General features: G+C 42.9%; 1 protein-coding gene across 7 annotated transcripts in view; it reads right to left on the bottom strand.

Moving 5' to 3' along the window:
- The window catches only part of RANGRF (RAN guanine nucleotide release factor), a 75,418-nt gene that overhangs the window by 10,589 nt on the left and 44,051 nt on the right, over positions 1-20,778 (bottom strand). For 5 of the 7 annotated variants that reach the window (XM_078669103.1, XM_078669101.1, XM_078669104.1 and 2 more), the window contains exons 3-6: positions 18,089-18,205; positions 11,883-12,045; positions 10,938-11,032; positions 6,801-7,275 (exon numbers count right to left, since the gene is read on the bottom strand). In XM_078669103.1, coding sequence (XP_078525229.1) covers positions 7,140-7,275; positions 10,938-11,032; positions 11,883-12,045; positions 18,089-18,205 — 511 coding nt within the window. In that variant the 3' untranslated portion in view covers positions 6,801-7,139. Of the gene's footprint in view, positions 1-6,800; positions 7,276-10,937; positions 11,033-11,882; positions 12,046-18,088; positions 18,206-20,778 lie in introns of those variants that run through there. The other 2 variants (XR_013603502.1, XR_013603501.1) reach the window with 1 other exon arrangement.

The raw sequence follows: 20,778 nt of genomic DNA, 5'->3' as shown, positions 1-20,778 counted from the left end.
CAGGGAGGCGGGAGCGTGATTGGAGGGACGGGGCTGGGGCTGCACAAACAACAACAAAATGGCAGCAGCAGTAAACAACGGTGATCAGGGAGAGGATGGGGCGAGCAGTGAGCACAAAATTAAAATACACAGCAGCGCTATGTTTACAGCGCGTTAAAGCAGGGTGCAGCGCTATGGGATGTGGCAAAAATGAAATGCAGTACAAGTAGCGTCTAGTCACAGGCACAATGCGTCTCTAATAAATGTGGCAAATCAAGTTAAGTTATTAATCACAAGTAGCGTCTAAACATGAGGCACAATGCGGCGCTATGAAATGTGGCGAGATGGAATGCAAGCAAAGCCCAGGCAGCGTGGAACAAGAAGCGCTACGATACCAGGAGGGAATGCGGGGAGCGGCCGCTTCTGTGCAGGACAGGACGGTCACAGCTCACAGGGGGGGGTGGGGTCGGCCTCTACTCTTAGTGGGAGGGAGGGTCAGCAGGGAGGCGGGAGCGTGATTGGAGGGACGGGGCTGGGGCTGCACAAACAACAACAAAATGGCAGCAGCAGTAAACAACTGTGATCAGGGAGAGGATGGGGCGAGCAGTGAGCACAAAATTAAAATACACAGCAGCGCTATGTTTACAGCGCGTTAAAGCAGGGTGCAGCGCTATGGGATGTGGCAAAAATGAAATGCAGTACAAGTAGCGTCTAGTCACAGGCACAATGCGTCTCTAATAAATGTGGCAAATCAAGTTAAGTTATAAATCACAAGTAGCGTCTAAACATGAGGCACAATGCGGCGCTATGAAATGTGGCGAGATGGAATGCAAGCAAAGCCCAGGCAGCGTGGAACAAGAAGCGCTACGATACCAGGAGGGAATGCGGGGAGCGGCCGCTTCTGTGCAGGACAGGACGGTCAAACACCAAAATAAATTTGTTAGGTGCCGTATCGTCAACATGTTTCTGCCGTATTGGTCCCGAGTGTCTGTGGCATTCATCAGGACTTAATAACTAGGGCTATCTAACCTCTTCTGGTTCAGATATTACCACCCTGTAGGGTGATCTATGGCAACCTCTACCTAAAGTAGGGGTTTCTTGAAGCCCCAAGTCAAGGACTGAAATGCCCCATGGGAAGGGGGACTGAGGGACCCCTGTAGTCACACTTGTATCAAGCTGCGTCCCCCGCTGTCATCCTAAAGGCGTCCTCTTCTCGTCTCCCGATGTCATCCTGAAGGCGCCCTCTTCGCTTCCCTCGCATATGAGGTTTGGAGTCCAGCTCACCCTGAACACCCCATAGCCTCTAGTTCCTTCCCCTAGCAAGCTCTAGGGTTATGTGTTTGGATAAACAATTTTTTGTTCACAGGGCTGGATGCCAGACTCCCTTGAGACCGGTGCTCCGTCTCAGTGTGCAGCCTTTTGCGGAGCTTCTGGTGGGTTTGCACTTTGGCCACACTCACGGCTCTTGGGTCAACTTAGTGCAAGGGCCGGTACTGGTGGAGGTCAACAGAGCTCCTTCGATAGTTTCTTCTTCAGCATTGGAGCCACTAGAGTCTTAGACCACTGGGCTGGTTTGGTGAGGGAGGACGCCTAAAGATGCAAAATTTTCCTCCTCAGCATTAAGGGGTTCCAATTCTCTGAACATGTCTGGAGCTTCTATCGTCAACAGTCACTGCATCCTGATGTGAGCCAAGCACCTGTTCCTGCAGTAGCAATAGTCTTCTTATAATGGAAGGCTCGGCAGAATGTGCAATCGTCATTGTTGTGGTCTGGAGAGAGGCAAAGGTTACAAACGCTATGATGGCTGGCCCAAGGATACTTGGCGTGTCACCAAGGGCATGTCATCTGCTGTCTTGTATGAAAGATCCATGTCTAATTCTTATCTCACCCGTATGATGCACTTTAGACCTCGCAAAGGTCTACTGGATGCAGTCTCTGTAAACTAAGTTGTGCAGTCTTTACAGTGCAATACCTGATCTAGCTATCCATAGACAACATTTTTAAATAAACAACCTAAACAACCACGAGACATAGCTATCATTGGCAGAGCAGGTGCAGTGGCACCAGGGCCCAGGGGTAAGTGTCCCTCTCCGTCCTACGTATGAATGTCTTTTACCGACCTACCAGATGGTGGGGGCCAATCTTTCTTGCACGCCTTAGAGTCCCTTACTACACCACACATATAAAAGCGAAGTAAGCTGAAATATTAAGCATAAACCTAAATAATACACTAGACATCATAGAAATGAACTAGAGAAAAATATGCAGAGAGGGAGCTTTGCTGACGTCCCTCATAATGGTAAATCATTTCAAAGAACTGCTGTACGTGCTGTTGATAAATTCCTAGAAGAGGCTTCATGTGGGTATCTCTCAATTGTATCCTAGTTTGATCTCTTTTGATTGCAAATGTTGACCACTTCCACCATCGATGTGCAGAATCTATCAACTATTTTCCACCACAAGCTTAACTAATTCCAACCAATATCTGAAAAGACTACAAGAATCAATTTATGGACAAGTATTACGCAAGTAATTTGTCATAGGACAGCAATATCAAAAAATCAACTGGGGGGTGGATCACTTGTACTGCTCTAACCAGGGGATACTTCCGGGTGGAGGAAACATAACCACTAACCCTATGATGATGCTGTCACATTCCTAAGGAATATCAAGATATTCCGCCACCATCGACCTCCGTACGTGAATGAGGGTTTTTTTATCGGTACAGTGCACGAAAATTGCTAAAAAACCCAGTTACACAGGACAAGAAATCCACCCCCAGTTGATTTTTTGATACATAAATAAGGAAGCCGTGTGGATCACAATCTCATCCTTCTCCCTCTTTTTGATTTGGTATAGGACAATAATAACCTTCATTTGTTTGTTTCAGAACTAGCAGGTGCTGAAGAAGAATAAACTGGTTTGCTAAACTTTATTGGGAGAGGGTTCCCAAAGTGAACTGTGCAGGATGAGGCAACTGTCTGGAGAGATTAAGATCACTTGTGACTCTTTTCTTAACTGGTGCCCCTTAACAGGCGTAGATAATTGCTTTGGTTTGTTTTTCCCAAATACATGAACTCTCACCTGGTCTTCTGCTTTGTACTGAAATATTCTTGATTAGCATGTCCTTGGATGAATCTGAAATTAAGTCACCTTAGTCAAGTACCGTTTGAGCATGCAGGGTGATGCAGTACAGTAGGAGGTCTTTGAGCGCTGGGCCTGATAAGCATTTTCAGCAACTCCATCAAAACATTTCTGACTTAATCAAGTTCTATGAGGGCTGCTTTAGATGCTCTTAGGGTAGGCTAGTCAGACGTTCATAGTATTTGGCTGATATAGAGGCTCTTAGAATGAGATAGGTGTTCTTAGATAGAGGTTGGTTTAGATTCTTTTGGAGCAGGCTCTATTTAGATGCTCTTAAGAAAGGGTAGATTTAGATGCTCTTTGGTTAAATTTAGATGCTCTAAGGTAAGGCCGATTTAGATTCTCCTAACTCAGGGCTGACTTAGATGCTTTTAGGGTGAGGAACGCTGACATTAGTTTGATAAACAGTTGCGTTAAATGTCCTCAGTGTGGGAGGATAATTTAGAAGCATCTGGATGAGATTTTTTGAGGGAAGGATCTTTTTGATTAGAGGATGAGATTACATCAAAATATCATCATTAATTCACAGAGGTATAGCTGGTAGTCTGAAATGAACCACAGAAGACTGACTATCCAAAAAGGAAATGTGAAACTGAGATTTGATGTAGTAATCTCACCTGTTACTGTAGGCAATTTAGTCAAGGAATTTGCTGCTACTGACGAGACGGCACGATTGTCCTAACTTCAGCAAAATCAAGCAAAAAAGTAGGGGCAGTATCCTCACATCATAAACGATGATTGAGGTAAGGGACATCTTGGTGGCTTTCAAGGGCTAATTTTCTAATAATTGTTGTTTTTGGGTCCTTAGGCAATGGTCCCAAATAATATGCATAAAGGATATACCTCAGCATCTGATAGATTTCAATTTCTATGCAATTCCAGTGTTAACTTTTCAAAGTAGGCCATTCTGTGGCATAGAAATAAGACTTCAGTTTTGGGGTCTCCTACCAATAGATTTATCTACTAACTCTTGAGCTACAAGGGACAATTTCTGTAAAGAAATGCTAGCTTGGTGACTATGTCATTGCTCCACTAGGCTAAGAAAATTCTAATATAAAGACTTAAAAGTCCATTGGAACCAACTTTCCAACAACTGAACCTTGTTACACAACCTGTGACTTAACTTTACCCAATATTGTTTCTCCCTCGCACACTTCCAATGCACAACTTTTTAAGATCCTTCTTCCAGTAGCAGGAAGTTCAGTGAGAATGTGCGGTCGCAAGTGACAACCAAAACTCTTCCTGTCTCATCGGCATCCACCCACATGCTTCAAGAGAAATCTCAGTTTCTGGAAGAAATCTTCTGCTGTCTAACAGATTATCTGATGTACCTTGCTGAACCAAATTGAACAATAACATAATATTTAAGATCCTATGAAAGCCTGACTCATCAGGACAAAGAAATTTGCCTCCTCCAACTTGCTTTAACTTACTGCCAGTAATGCGTAATACATGAAATGAAATGGCCGAGCACTTACTGTATTGTGTCTTGATGCCCTAAAAACATACGGGGGACAAAACGCCCACAGACATACTATATCAACCCTTCTGTCTTCCATATGACTTTTATGCCATCATAGAAAATTAATCTATCTATTTCAAAGAATTTAACGTTTAGCCCTCTGACATGTAGAACCAGAGACCCATCACCGAGATATACTTTCTTTGAAAGGTCACTGCTCAAGGAGTGAACTTTCAACTGCAAACATTACTCTCTACCTGGTCTACATCCAGAGCACTACCACTGGATGGGTTAAAGCGGCTTGCGGCCGGCATAACCATTCCTCCGGCCACACCAAAGCCTAACCGTGGCACTGAAGCGCCCTGATGTGGAGCCGCCTGATTGACGCTTCCAAGATCGGGCGAGACATGGAGTCTCAGCGACCATTTCAGGGCCGCAAACGGAGACGCACTTGCTTGACAAACGGATTTTACTCCCATACTTACAGCATCTCCATTATTTTTCTCCAGACCATTCTCCAGTTCGCTCCGTTTCCCGCTTCAGCTATTCCTGGGACATTGAGCCAAGTAGCTTGTATACTACATATGCACTAGCGCATTGAGGGGTTTGCCATTGGTATTCAATATGGGCTCTCATTCACATCACTTTCATCGAGATTATCTGCTTTTTATTGTAGCGTTGGTGGAACCCATTGTTTACCCCGCAGAATTGCAAGTGGTTATAACCTTGAGCCTTATTACCAAGAGCTTCACTTGGTGTGTTTAACAGTCCTTAAGAAATTCCTAGTCATTTAATACCGAGATGGCTATCGGTGTGCCTAGTGGCTTACATTTCTGTTTTGTTTTATTGAGGTGTATGTAGTTGTACGTATGGAAAGGGCTATCGTGTGAGTGGACTATTGTTTTCACCTGTATTACAAGAAATAGGCCTTGCCTTTTACAGAGATCTGACTTATTAGTCCCAGACTCCTTCATACGCTCTGATTTCAAGAGCTCCTACTGCATCCTGAGCCTTACTACCAATAATTTCCCCACATTTTTTTTGCTCCAGTTGCAAATCCCACGTCAAGACATCACAAACCTGCATACACCATTATGTTCCTGTAACTCCATCTAAGTTACAAAAGTTCCAGGTATTGCCTTCCATGTTATCAGCTATTATATATTACAGTATCTAAAGTATAGTTTGTGTTCATACATCTCTCTTCCAGAATTATGTGAGTTCCAAGGGTGTCCATCCATCTATGTGGTATACGACGTCGCAGTCTGAACGCAGTTATCTAGAGGGCTGTCAAGAGAAGAACCAGGGTGGACAAGCGAGTAGTTTTTCTCTTCCCCCACTTTCCTTGTTTTCTTCCCGTTTCCCCATGGTGCTTCCTCCTGGTAGAGTGCTTTTTTAGAGGGGCAGCAGAGGACACTTCAAAACATCGCTCCTGCTGGGTACGACATATACAGGTCATTGTTACTTGGTTTTCTACTAAAGCCCTGAGCTGTCTGGCACCGAGAAGGTCACTAGCCGCCCAATAAAGACCTCCGGGTCACCTTTTTGCAACTTGCCAGGTTTTTGCCCCGAGGTTGTCACTGTCACCTTTGCTCCTCAATATATACATTTTTCTTCTGATGGAACGATAGGCCATCTATGGTCAGCTGTAAGCAAATATCATCTCATTTTACCTTTATTCTGTTATCATTACAGTATAAGTAAAATAAAATCCTACCACGGTCTCAATGAAAAATGAATTGCAACATTTTTTATCAAATTGGTCTGAGCTGCCTTCTTTTCCCTTCAGCCTGACAAATTACCCACCAACATTTAGCAAAGCCAACTCAACTTCACATCTGGCCATTTCTCCAAGTCTACCTGCCAGCCAAGACAACAGGCTTTGCACTAGGTAACCATGGCCCCCCAGTTTCACCAGTGTCCATGCATCTATTGTGGCAGGGCTGTGTATAATGCATAGACGTATTTCACAGTCAACATGAAAATGTATTTCAAACACTGGAGCATGATTGTAGGATAGAGGTGGGGGTGTGTGTATGTGTGTGGGTATACACAGCCCTGCCATACTAGGTGCAGCAACCGATGCCTGTGATCTGACGATGCGCCCCCTCTGGCCCAAAGTGGGAAAAATAATGAGACATGACACTCAGGCAGATCTTAAAACTCAGGCGACTTTGTGAACGAAAGGCTACAACAAAGTGGCAGGACTTAGAAAAACAATATAAGCTGTTTATTTGGGTTTTCAATTGTTTTCTTATGTGTGCACTATTCAGCTGGCGATTATCAGCAGCCTCGCGTCTCTGTGTCGCATCTATAGATCCTGGGCCTGCTTTGCCTTTTGATGTGTTTGGCCAAGTCCAATGCCTCTTCCCAGTCCAAGGGCTAAAAGACATCACAGGCCGACAACCCCAAGTTATTCACGGCTGATCCTTTCCTGCAGAAAGCATTCCTGGGCACATCCTGTAGCTTTTGTGCAGTTTGCCAGCCTTCACCTTTAACACAAGAGTAGCAGCAGAACAAAGATCAGCTCTGGCAGTCGGGTCTTGGAGGACCTCTACCCAAAGATACTAGGGTTACGAAGTCGCAAGGTCTGCAAAAGAGTTTTGAAGAGTTCCGGGCTCCAGGCAGACACCTGATTCGGGACTGAACCCACTTCAGGGCACAGTTTTTCAGCACTGCTGCTTGATGGGCTGAGGGACACAAAAAGAGAATAAGTTAACACCACAGACTTCTTGGATACATTTAGCATGGAATACTGAAGTGACCAATGCACCACACAGCACCAAATGGGAGATGGACAGCCGCCTCCACCAACACCACAGACCTTATGCTAACACATGTAAGACATTTGTACTTCATCCAGTCTTGGTTTATCCTCCCCATTCCGGTACATCGTTTTAATTTTTCCCATTGTAAACGATAACCAACAATTATTAAAATGCAATGAACAAACAACACTGGATAAGCTACTCACACTCAACCAGCAACCTGAACTCTATGTACAGCAGTTCTGCTGATATGGAATATTTTTCGGAGGATCCATTATGGCCTGGGGGCCGTGGCTAGAATATTTTCCTTAGGCTGGGGTCTCGAGTATTCGCGGATCTGAACATCTGCCTGATGGATACCCCAGCTTCAGAGTGAACCAGCTATCCTAAATCTATAGAACGGCAATGCACTCTTATTACATTGTTTAAGTATATATTGCTGAAAAATAGCCAATCCTCTATCGTAAACACGTGCAGCACTTTAGTTCTGCTACCCATGTATCTGGGCGATGAATGGCCTTGTAGTACCAACTAACCTGCGTAGTGGCTGTGCACACAGTCACAGATCGGGGAAACTGGATTCCTGTCTGTATAGAGCTGGTCTGTGCTGGTGATCCTGTATGCACGGTGCACACTGTATCATGGGAATTACAAGGTAAAAAACCTACTTGTGCGTAATCCTACTTCTACATCATTGGGTTTTACAATGAATATCAAAACTGCATATCTCTGCCAACGTCGCTGGGTGCAAGTCTACATAACAACATTTTGCAAGTGTATGAACAGATCTCCAGGTAAGTGGCTCTGTAAACTTCACTCATGGGGACATTTCGAAAGAGGGCTGTAGCAATCTCCTTTACAGCGGGCTCTAGGATTCCCTCATAGCGGCCGAATGGCTTTTAGGCAACATCCTACAATCCATGAACAAATCCAACGGGCTACAGATTGTTTTGAGTTTGGCAACTGTAAAGGTATGTATAGCTAAGGTAAGTAAAATAAGTGTATATATATTTTCACTCAAAAATAAAAAAGTTAAAGTAATGTTATACTTAGGTGGCTGTGTAAAAAAAATGAAATTCACTAGTTATAGCTAGCACAGCTAACTAGAACTTGCACCGTCGCCATGCACTGGTTATGACCTCACAAACTACATCACTCATGACATGTTCTATGACATCATTTATAACATCACTGATGGCATCTCAAATGACATAATTGATGGGATCACTGTTGACTGGGCACTCCGGGGCTTTAATGGCTCGGGAGGTGGCCCACACCTCTTATTGAATGCGGCCCCAGGGTGGGATTCCATGGACCAATTATTGCTTGGGGAGGGGACAGCATGCCCACCTTCTCTTAAATAAACAATGCAGCCCCAGGGGTGGACTCACCGGTGCCTTTAATTGAAAATGAGGGCCCTGGCTGCCATTTTGGTTTTCTTCCTTCAATTTAGCGCAATCGCAACAGCGATCAAAAAAATAATAAATATATATTATATATATATATATATATATATATATGTATTTTATTTTTTGGGTGAAACGCGTCTGTTGTCTTGGGGGCAGGGGGTCTGCCAATAAATCTTTTTTAAAATGTATAGCTCAAGAGTTCCGTCTGTTTTCGTTTTATATAACGAGCACGTTCGAGAAATATATGTATGTATATATATGTATGTATATATATATATATATATATATATATATATATATATATATATATTTTTTTTTTACAACTGCAGGACAGAGGACTAGATCCCCAAGTCCTGTAATGGTTCCTAGCAACATTTTTCTGATGTTGCTGGCAGCCAATCAGAACGCTCGCTCTGCAGTAGTCTGACTCCTGTGGGAGTGCACTGGCTAAAGGGAAATAAAGCTCCCTGGGCTAATCAGAACGCTCTATTTTTAAATTGGTGCTCCCAAAGAGTTTCTCGAGCCTTTTGCTGACCCAACTTTGGCTACCGGTCGGCTGTTATCGGTTTGGTAGGCGAGACATAAAAACAGTGTATGTATGCATGCAAAAAAAGTTAACAATAGCATGGTCAGGAACTGTTTATCCTAGTTGCTTATAACATCAAAACACTGAATACAATTTTATAGCAGTGGTATCATATAAATGATAGCTTGATACAATTGTCTACAGCCGCGATTCCCTACCTATATACAGTTTCACCACTCAAGTTTCAATGTACCACTTCAAAACACAAGGTTATCTGGCACTTGAACAATACTTTCAACAGCAATCCCTGCCTTCCATGGTGCTGGCCTGCCTTTGATTTCAACATTGACCTATGAAGCATGCCTCACCTCTGTCTCCTGGGTCTACAGCACTCGCTCCAGCCTGGCTACCTTACTGTCTTCTGTTCAGTTTCTGTATTCTTAAATAAGGAACCTGCAGGATTGCTATCCACTTGAGCCCCTCGTCCACTAAACACACCTCTTGGGTGCTTATATTTCCCTTTGACCCTGTACAGTATGGAGCACCTCTCTGATACTGCCAGAATGGATGTTTCCCACCAGTTTGCACTAGCTTAGCTGATAAATGCCCACAAGAGATGCACCTCATGTTCCACCAGCCCCTGTAGTGCCTCATTACAAGTATGATCATGCAAACCAATATCTGCTGAAAAGCCAACACTAGCTGACCTGGTCCATCTGCAGAAGTACATCTGATCTCTGCATTGATGTGTAGTCAAACCTCTTAGACCTGTCCTCCGCATTGTTGTAGCATTTTTGCTGCTGTAGAATCACGTCTCCATGGACCAGTCTGTAACTAGTAACACGCTGGCCTGCTTTGTGCAAGCAATATTTAAAAATGTGTCAATTATAACACAAGTGTTGTTTGTGCTTGTCGCTAAGTCAAAATAAGTCTTGGGATGATGTTTTCCAGGGTCCCTACCTTTGGATTTACATTCCCAGACTAAAATCCTTGTATCCCTGTGCCGCACAACTCAAGCAACAACTCACTGAAGAGGCCCAAGTAGGAGGAAACCTATATGTTGTTGATGTGTTCACTTTCAGAGAGGATGTGGCATAGCAGATCAGGCTGGGCAGTCAATTATTGGGTGAGGTCAGACTCATTTGCATATGGTTGGTTGTAGTAACACAGCCAAGCTAAACAATGTGGAATGGAATGCACCTTGAGTAACTGCCAGTAGTTCAGATTAATTGAACTATTTCCATCTCTTCTTTCTTTGCGGCAACCTTCATGAATAGCATAGAGTGCACGAAAGTACACAAAACAGCGATAACAAGCGAGACAACACGTGAGAAGATGTTGGACAGAGAAAAGCCCTGAAAGTATAGACAGGACAAAGTGCAGAAAAGAGATACTGATACCACAGAAAAGGGTTAGTTCTGCCTGCTGAGAAAACCGGTATCGTTGATCTATTGCCCTCCTGATGTCGGGGATATGATTGCTCAGTTACAAAAGTGAGTGTTTGGCTAAAGCCAAACTATTGTAGAGCTTGACAGTAGGGAGCCGAAAAAATAAAAGATATGGTTTTGCCAAAACACTACCTCCAGGTACCAAGCCAAATAAATAAATCCGGGTCACATAGGCGTAAACATATTCCTTCAGTGACTCACTTAATCGCGACTGGATCATTGAAGGTAAGGAGGACCTCTGTAGCAAACTGCGGCAGGCGGAAGAGGCCCATGTAAATATTCACTGTGTTTCTGGCCTGGAAGCAGATCACAAAGATAATTAATAAACTGTGTTCTCTTTAGAGAGGATTCAACATAATCTGCAATTCTATGTACATGAACTTCCTTAGCTCACACCTGGTCTTAAACTGAGTAAGAGGTCGGTGCATCTGTGCACCATCTCTGTTCTTCAAGTACTGTGGTGGCTGCTGAAGGGACTGTAGTTTGGAGTTACCGTGCAGTCTGTGTTCTAAGTCCCTCTAGCGAAGTACACACATTGAGCATGAATTCCAAATTGTTATCCTTCCAGCTGCTACCACAGCAGTTGTCTTATATATTTGAAAACAACAAGGGCACCCAATAAAGTCGGTAAGGGACCTTGGGAATCGATTCCCTATGCTTGTAAGGGACCACTGTTGTTTAAAAAGGACCATAGCACTTGTCAGCACTGGTCCTTAATAAAATCCACTACTTAACCAGCAAAATCAAAGCCTTCCCCTTTCCATTCCCCTCCCCCGACATCTATCAACCCATCTTGAATGAACTTGTTCATAACAAAAACTCTGTTAAACTTATGAAGGCATGTCCCACATCAAGCCAGCTGGCTGTCTTCCAAAAACAGGCCTTTGTGCTTGCTGCTGCTTTTAATTTTCAGGGCCATCAACAGCTTCTCCCCACATCTACCTCCCTGAAACCATAACACGATGTGTACAACTTGCAATCTGTCACTCTCAACGTTCCAGGGGACACTTAAAATAACTAGTCTACCAACCCCAATGCAACAACGTCATCAACACCGCGCCCCAGTCATCCCACCCATATACAAACAGCTGCTAAACTGCTGGCTCAGTCAAGTGATGTCTTCCCAAGATGGAGAGAACTATCTACCTCTTCGTTAAACTTTGACACCATCTGCCTTCCAATCAGGAACCAGGCACTGGAGCATTCCGCGAGCATCAACTGGTCTCCGGAAATGAGGTCAACATTCAGCACTTCCGACCGCTCCTGGCCGCCAGCATCATTGGCCGAGGCAATGTCTTCAAAATGGTACCTGGAAACAGAAGGCATGTGACGTCACTTGCAAGCTGTTGCTACAGCACACACTCATTTTTAATCTCCAAACTTTTCCAGTTATCTGGCAACAATGTATTCGCATTATGGCCAATAGAACAGATGAGCAGCGCGCCAAGTCAGTGAGTGCCCAGAGTGTCAGATCAGTTGATTACATAGAATATGGAGCAAACGGTAGTGTAAAGAGGAGGGGACAAGCAGAAGACGAAGGAAAGCAACACTGGGGTGAGGGGGGAAGCATACGGGTGAGAACGCTACACAATGTGGGGAGGCAGGATGTTAATCAGGAAGAAAAGCACACAAGAGAGAGAGGGGGGGGAGAGAGAGAGCTAGCAACATGAGGAAGGCAGCAGCATGGAGGAGGGGGCATGTATTTGCCAGTTGGGGGTGCCCAAGAGGGGGAGAGATGGAAAACTCATGCACTTTAATGGGGGGTGAGGGGCTTAAGAAAAAAGTAGCTTCCTAAAAGTGAGCATTTGTAAGATAGGAGTCAGCCAATCAGAGACACGGTCAAGAGGCTTCCAGAAAGCAGACAAACACAAGATGGACAAGATGGGACAAGGAAAGCCATTGAATTAGAAGAAAGCAAACGCGAGTGAGAGTGAAGCCAACCCATGGTGAGCAATGGATGGGCTCTAAACCTCAGGACGCCCCTATAGGGGTTTTGAAGCCAGACTGCTGGCAGGCTTGCCCTAAAGAGCCTTAAATAAAGCCAGGTATTTCCGAATTGAGACTTATGAATAATATAATTTATATGTTCTCTTGGCTAAAGAAAGTCTGCATATTAATTATGTTTGATACAATATCCCATACAAAACAGGCTTGATTATAGGGCAATCGGAAAACGTTTGTTAGATCTGCACCATCACATGAAATGTTTCTGCAAAATAGCCTAGTAAGAGTATAGTATAGCCAAGTAAGAGTACAGTGCAGCCTAGTAAGTGTAGAGTATAGCCTAGTAAGAGTAGAGTATAGCCAAGTAAGAGTAGAGTGCAGCCTAGTAAGTGTAGAGTATAGCCAAGTAAGAGTAGAGTATAGCCAAGTAAGAGTAGAGTGCAGCCTAGTAAGTGTAGAGTATAGCCGAGTAGGAGTAGAGTATAGCAAATTAAGAGTACAGTGCAGCCTAGTAAGTGTAGAGTATAGCCAAGTAAGAGTAGAGTATAGCCAAGTAAGAGTACAGTGCAGCCTAGTAAGTGTAGAGTATAGCCTAGTAAGAGTAGAGTATAGCCAAGTAAGAGTACAGTGCAGCCTAGTAAGTGTAGAGTACAGCCTAGTAAGAGTAGAGTATAGCCAAGTAAGAGTAGAGTATTGCCAAGTAAGAGTACAGTGCAGCCTAGTAAGTGTAGAGTATAGCCTAGTAAGAGTAGATTATAGCCAAGTAAGAGTACAGTGCAGCCTAGTAAGTGTAGAGTATAGCCAAGTAAGAGTAGAGTATAGCCAAGTAAGAGTAGAGTGCAGCCTAGTAAGTGTAGAGTATAGCCAAGTAAGAGTAGAGTATAGCCAAGTGAGAGTACAGTGCAGCCTAGTAAGTGTAGAGTATAGCCTAGTAAGAGTAGAGTATAGCCAAGTAAGAGTACAGTGCAGCCTAGTAAGTGTAGAGTACAGCCTAGTAAGAGTAGAGTATAGCCAAGTAAGAGTAGAGTATTGCCAAGTAAGAGTACAGTGCAGCCTAGTAAGTGTAGAGTATAGCCTAGTAAGAGTAGATTATAGCCAAGTAAGAGTACAGTGCAGCCTAGTAAGTGTAGAGTATAGCCAAGTAAGAGTAGAGTATAGCCAAGTAAGAGTAGAGTGCAGCCTAGTAAGTGTAGAGTATAGCCAAGTAAGAGTAGAGTATAGCCGAGTAGAGTATAGCAAAGTAAGAGGACAGTGCAGCCTAGTAAGTGTAGATTATAGCTTAGTAAAAGTGGAGTGCAGCCTAATAAGTGTAGAGGATAGCCTAGTAAGTGTCGAGAATAGCCTAGTAAGTCTAGATTATAGCCTAGTAAGAGTGGAGTACAGCCTAGTAAGTGTAGAGTATAGCCTAGTAAGAGCAGAGTAAAGTTAACTTAGTGTAGATTATAGCCTCAGAGCATAGTACAGCCTAGTAAGAATAGAGGTAAAGCCTAGTATGAGTAGAATAAACTCTAGTAAGAGTAGAGTAAACTCTAGGAAGAGTAGAGTATAGCCTAGTAACATTAGAGCCTAGTAAGAGTAGATTAGAGCCTAGTATGTATCTCTCCTTTTGTTACGATCGGGGAAGGGCAGTCGCAGCTTAATTAGACGTGTCCTCGGCTATGAAAATAAATGTGGGTTAACTTGTTTTGCATTTACAAACTATTAGTCTTATACAGAGAGACCCCCTCAGGGGATATTGATGTAGTTGATGGTGTTCTGGATACCGTTTGTTGGATCCATACATTGCAAGTTGGATATGGATAGAATTTGTAGATTACTCTAAGCAATATATAGATATGATTCATGACGTTTTATACATTATGAATATACAACTCTGGTGTTATCCGGTTCAATAATTTTAGGTGATCATGTTTCCATACTTAGGAGTTGGTCTATATTAACATAATCCCCTTAGGTAGCATCTGGGAGATACTATTCCCTAACATCTTATTTGAACGGAACAAGACAAATACACCTATTTGATGAATATGATCGATGATTATGAGGGTCACCTGGTCATAATTTTTTTGATGTACCTAAAGAGTTTCGGATACTAAATCCATAACAACTCCGTAATGGGAGTATAAAGAATATGAACAAATTGGAGGTGTGTTTTTGTAAACTTTTGTTATGTACAGGTCCTCTGATGTCCAATAAAATTACCAAATAAGTATTGTACCATTCGAATGGTGATATCCTAAAATAGAGGAAATATGTGTGTTCAGGGTGTATAAAAAGTGTTTAAAACTATATTCACTTCTTATTGTTATGTTGTCCCTTTATGGTACTCAGGGATAAAACATGTAATGATTTATGTTTAGTTATTCACTGACTTCTTGCCATGTTCTGGTGGTTTATTACACACTACTGGATGCTATGTCATAGTGCATTCTATCTAGGCCACTCCATTACATTTTAATGGACACAACATACAATGACATATATAGTTTTGTTTAATGGTTGTTTGTCAGGTTCTGTTGCTTTATCTTTATTTTCATTATATATGTATGTATGATTTGTTATAATCACCAAGTGATTGTCATGTTTTGATGTCCTATTATACACTAAAATATGTTATGTCATAGTGCCCCTCTGTCCAAGACTGTGTGGTCTTTTTGTGTTTTTTGGTCTTCCATACAATGCGATACAATGTGTTTTAATATGTTTATATATGAATCTGTATTAATGTTTTTTCATGTATTGTCTTCAGCCCTGATGAAGTTCCAAAAATTCTCTTTAGACGAAATGCATTGGCTGGACGTTGCTATGAGTGGAAAATTCTTTTATGAATCACAGGAAAAATAAAAAGAATTTAGAATAAAATTGGAAAGTTGTAGACTATAATATCTTCAGGTTCACCCTTCCACTTTTATATTTATTCAACTTCTGCTGAGCAGTGGTACCAAATGAAGGCAGGTACCGAAAAACAAGTTCATGGGGCGTAAAACTGGTTGGAACTTTGTGCGAAGTGCAGTTTTCTTTAGTCCGCCGTTGATGCTTTATGGTTGTATAGCCTAGTATGTGTAGAGTACAGCCGAGTAAGAGTAGAGCACAGCCTGGTAAATTTAGAGTATAGCCTAGTAAGAGTAGAGTATAGCCAATTGAGAGTACAGCAAAGCTTATTAAGAGTAGAGCACAACCTAGTAAATGTAGAGTATAGCCTAGTAAGAGTAGAGAAGAGCCAAGTAAGTGTAAAGTATAGTCCTAGTAAGAGTAGTGTATACCCTAGGAAGAGTAGAGTATGGCCCTAGTAAGTGTAGAGTATAGCCTAGTAAGAGTAGAGAAGAGCCAAGTAAATGTAAAGTATAGTCCTAGTAAGAGTAGTGTATAGCCTAGGAAGAGTAGAGTATGGCCCTAGTAAGTGTAGAGTATAGCCTAGTAAGAGTGGAGTAAAGCCTAGTAAAGTGAATCTTAGTAAGAGTAGAGCACTTCCTGGTAAATTTAGAGTATAGCCTAGTAAGAGTAAAGCATAGTCTAGTGACAGTAGAGTAAATCCTAGTAAGAGTAGAGTACAGCCTATTAGGAGTAGAGTGAAGCCCGGTAAGAGTGAGGTAGCACTGCAAATGCAAATTGGCTGATCTATTGCCTACACCTCCAAAAATAAACTTTTGCTCTTTAGCAGAAATTGGACTTTGAAGATAATTGTCCCAAATAAAGTACATTTTGTTCAGCATTACCAAATCATTATTCCATTAGGCCATTTAATTTTCAGAAACTGTGGCTGTGCTAAAAACGAACATAAGAGAGAACTCTACAGCCACAAAACATGAAAGATCTCCTTGAGATCAATGTAATTGAAATATTGCTCATCACAGAGGCCATACAATGATTTATGTTCTTGAAAACAGAGTTCTATTGTGGTCAAACTACTAAATGGACCCCGTATGCCAGATCAGCGAGAATCCTTGTTATCTGAAGGGAGGGAAAGATTCTGCTGTAATGGAGATTCACAAAAAGGTTTGTAATCTCAAATTATTAAATGCATCATTCCAGACAGCCATCAATGCTGAACACATTTTTAATGTAACCTCTTGGAAAAAGTTGGATAATTAAAATATAAATTAATGGGTATGTTGAGGTTTTCTACTAGCCATAGGAGCCACAAGAATGGAGGTTTGTGGCGTTCAGAGCATAACTCATAGCTCCTTTTACATTTTCTCACACCTGGGCTCGGACACTCAGATCATACACTTTGGAATAAGGCTGGGTTGGCCAAGATTTTTTGTGCAGACTATAGAAGATTCAAAACAACAGCCAACACTATATTACAAGCTTTCTTTTTGAAACCACAAACGTGATTTAAATATCTCTGGAGTAATCGTATGCACTTATCGTGTCCCTTCACGCTACCCCCAAAGTCTGAAAACATTGACTCAGTCTGGTGTAAATTCAAACTGTACAGTTTAGGTTCAGATTGTTGCTGTCAGCTTAAGTGAGGCTCTCTTAAGTTCCAGAAGCTTAGTGATCTCTGTAATCAAAATAACAAATGTATTCCTAAAACCCCCATCTAGTCCTAGATTTTTTTCCCCCAAAGATAAACTAGAGATTGATTTGCAAATTACTCTTTTGAGCCATGTTAAAACAAATGATTACATTCAGTGGTTTAATATGCATCAGTATGGCAGGTTAATTTAACAAAATATCTTATTCCATGAATTTCCCTTGTTTACACATTCAAGCAGCGTGTAAAAATTATGTCCTTTTCCGTTAGTCCATGTTTAAGAGTCTAGTAGCCGATGTCTGTACATCCGATTGGGCGAACACATCTTCCAGCGTATCTTCTGTTGCAAGCACCATCCCTCTGAATCTAGATTAGTTTTCAGTGCCTGAAATGGAACTCATTCCATTTTTTCTAGCATTCTTATGCCCACATTTCGTTCGTAACTCCAAGCCGCTCATTGTTTGTTAAACTCTATGATATTAACCAGGGCGAAAACACATATATACATATATGTGCTCATGCAAAAAATCCGCGGAGTGATTGCGGATTCTTTTTCTGTACACCCTTATTATTTCACCGTCCTGGTAAAAGTTTTACTCTTGCCCTTGTCAGAAGTTAATTTCAAAACTTTTTCAGTGCTGGAAGAGATTGGCGATGAGTCTGTGAATACCCTCAAACATTTTAGTTTGGGTGTGCGCAGACTCACAGGAAATTCCAGCCTAGGAACTACTGCTTCTTGCGAACACATAATTTTGCTGGGGGCAAGGTTTACAGTTACAGTCCACTTCTTTAAACTCTTGTGACTTCGTGAAAGTCGTAAATCTGCACTAATGCATTGGTATGTACCTGCAGGTGCATTTTCGTGACTTTCTTTAAGAATTGGGACCCTAATTTATTCTCAAGTTGCTCACCACATTTGTTTACTCACCTGGCAGCGTTGGCATCTGCCACCCCCTCCTGATACTCAAGTAATTCCACAATGATGCTCTGGTCCGTGTGGCGGTGGGCAAAGACCTCCTGGTTGTCAGGTATCTCGCGAAGTTCACTTAGGATAGAGATAAAGATAGAACAACATTCATTTAACACATCTAAATAGGTGCGTAAATCTTTTCTGAAGTGCTTACACACCCTGCCCGAGAGCATGTCAACAGCACACTTATGACAGAGGTCTTTCACCTAAGGCTCAAGATGTGTGCCCCCTTTCCCCAGACCATTGATACAAGCTCACTGACAAACACTTCAGATTAATTCACGCTCAAACCTGAGAAGGGCAGCCCTTAAACTCTAGAAAAGCTTGCAACTTACGACAAGCTCACACACTAGCCCGTGAGACTACCTGAAAGCGACTTCTGGGCATTTTTGCAGAGCTGCAGAGTCACCAGGACTATGGAACGAGCTAGTGAGAGCATTTATTCAAACGTGCCTTCCTATGGTGCACTTTTCCTTACTCTGGTAGTACGTCATCTCATTCAACAGGTGTTATTACGAAAAGCAATGATACTTCACTTAACAAACTCTGAAAGGGTAAAAAATAAAACAGGACGACTGCGGGGATTAAAACCAAACAAAGTAGGTCACAAACGAATCTCTTTATCAGGTTTGCAAGCAATTAAGCTTTCTGGCCAAGCACCTTAGAGGCAGTCTGGTAACTTTCCAAGATGCCTGAACAGAACTACCATTAGCGACATGCACACCTCATCGGCTGCGCAAAAACCAAAAGTGGTCTAGGCCATAACCAGGTGTGCAGAGATGCCAATGGACAGCACAAGAAACCAGGTCACATCATAAACCCAACATGCAGGCAGTGCCGCTGCTTCTCATTCCAAGAGCATGAAGGGCAGCCATGGGAAAAGGCCTCTGAGCAACTTGAGCTCAGAGGCTCGAAAATGACGACAATGCAAGAAGCAGAGGAGTTGCCATCATTCAGCACAGCATTATCTCTCAAAACATCATACAGCAAAGGCAGTAAGTGCAGCTGCTGGCTGGATCTCTCAATGACTCAAGGATGGGAGAGCCACTGCTAGTAGAAGCTCAGAATCCCTCCAAGCATGGCATACTGCTAAACGCATAACTGAAACTTACTCATTTGAGAGGTTTTCTTCTATTCCTAGTATAACACTATTGCAGTGGAAGTCAAAGGCTAAATAGGGACCACTTTATTCTTGAATAAATACTGCTATCAGCAGCATGTCTAAGTGTTTCCAGGAAGAAGCGCAGAGACCAGCAGTACCTTTAACCCGTTGCGTGCTCGTGACGGAACCGTTCCGTCACGAGCCTCGGGTGGGCTGTGCTGGTGATGGAACGGTTCCGCACAGCCCGCTCGCCGCGCCTGCGCAGCTGAGCGTTCTAAAGAGCGGGCGGGGCCGTGACGGAACCGTTCCGTCACAAGCACAGCTCACCCGAGGGCCGTGACGGAGCGGTTCCGACATGAGTACGGGAGCGCCGCGCAGCCCCGCCTCCCTCTTAGCGTTGCGGCGGAATAGCCGCCGCAGCTAAGGGGTTAAAGGCGTACAGCAAGGAGTGTTGGAGCAAGCTATACCTCCACATACTGGCAGCAATGTCGCAGTAAGCTATGCTTCTACACAGCGTTTCCCAAACTGTGGGGGGGCGAGACGATTTTTGGTAGGTCGAGAAAGTCTGTGCAATAAATACATTTATGCCTTTAAATTTTGTGTTTATGTTATCACATTTGACTGTGCTTCAAGTACAGAGGTCAAATGTCAGGCTATGACTTATGACAAATAGTAGCTTATTCTTTTAACATGGGGATTGGTTCTTACTTTCCTTTCTCCGATTGCAATGTGAGAGGAGTTTTTAAATTGAATTATGTGACAATCTTGCTGGAAAACAGGGAATGTGAAAAGAAAGGCTGTAGGATATTGTTGTTTCGCAACACATAAGAAAATGTAAATATCTCTAAATAAACTGTATGCATTCAGCAGTTACGAAAGCAAAACTGATGAACATTTTTTCTAAATATTAATAATAATAATAATATGAATATTTTGAATCAAAGCAAATCAAGACACTTTACTTGGTGATCCACGATTTAGCAATATTCACAGAAAATTGATTTCTACACTTTATCATTTGTGTGCTACAGCTTTGAATTCTTCCACCAAGGAGTGTAGAAGCCAGCTATGCCTATAAACACTTTCAGCTTGCGGTGCAGCTACCAACGGCACATCTAAATGCTACCACCAAGGAGTGTTGCTGCAAGCTCTGCCCCTTAACGCTTTCAGCATGTGGTGCAGCTACCAGTAGCGAGCTACGACTCTTAAACGCTTTCAGCATACGGTGCAGCAACCAGCAGCGAGCTATGCCTCTAGACGCTTTCAGTATGCAGTGCAGCTACCAGTAGCGAGCTATGCCTCTAAACGCTTTCAGCATGCGGTCCAGCCACCAGTAGCAAGCTATGCCTCTAAACGCTTTCAGCATGCAGTGCAGCTACCAGTAGCGAGCTATGCCTCTAAACGCTTTTAGCATGCGGTACAGCTACCAGTAGCGAGCTATGAATGCCTCTAAACGCTTTCATGCCTCTAAACGCTTTCAGCATGCGGTCCAGCCACCAGTAGCAAGCTATGCCTCAAAACGCTTCCAGCATGCGGTTCAGCTACC

The sequence above is a fragment of the Lissotriton helveticus genome, chromosome 12 (genome assembly GCF_964261635.1).
Source record: "Lissotriton helveticus chromosome 12, aLisHel1.1, whole genome shotgun sequence".
In the NCBI taxonomy this organism is placed as follows: Eukaryota; Metazoa; Chordata; class Amphibia; order Caudata; family Salamandridae; genus Lissotriton; species Lissotriton helveticus.
The sequence above is the reverse complement of the archived record's forward strand: the minus strand, read 5'-3'. Positions and strand labels throughout refer to the sequence as shown.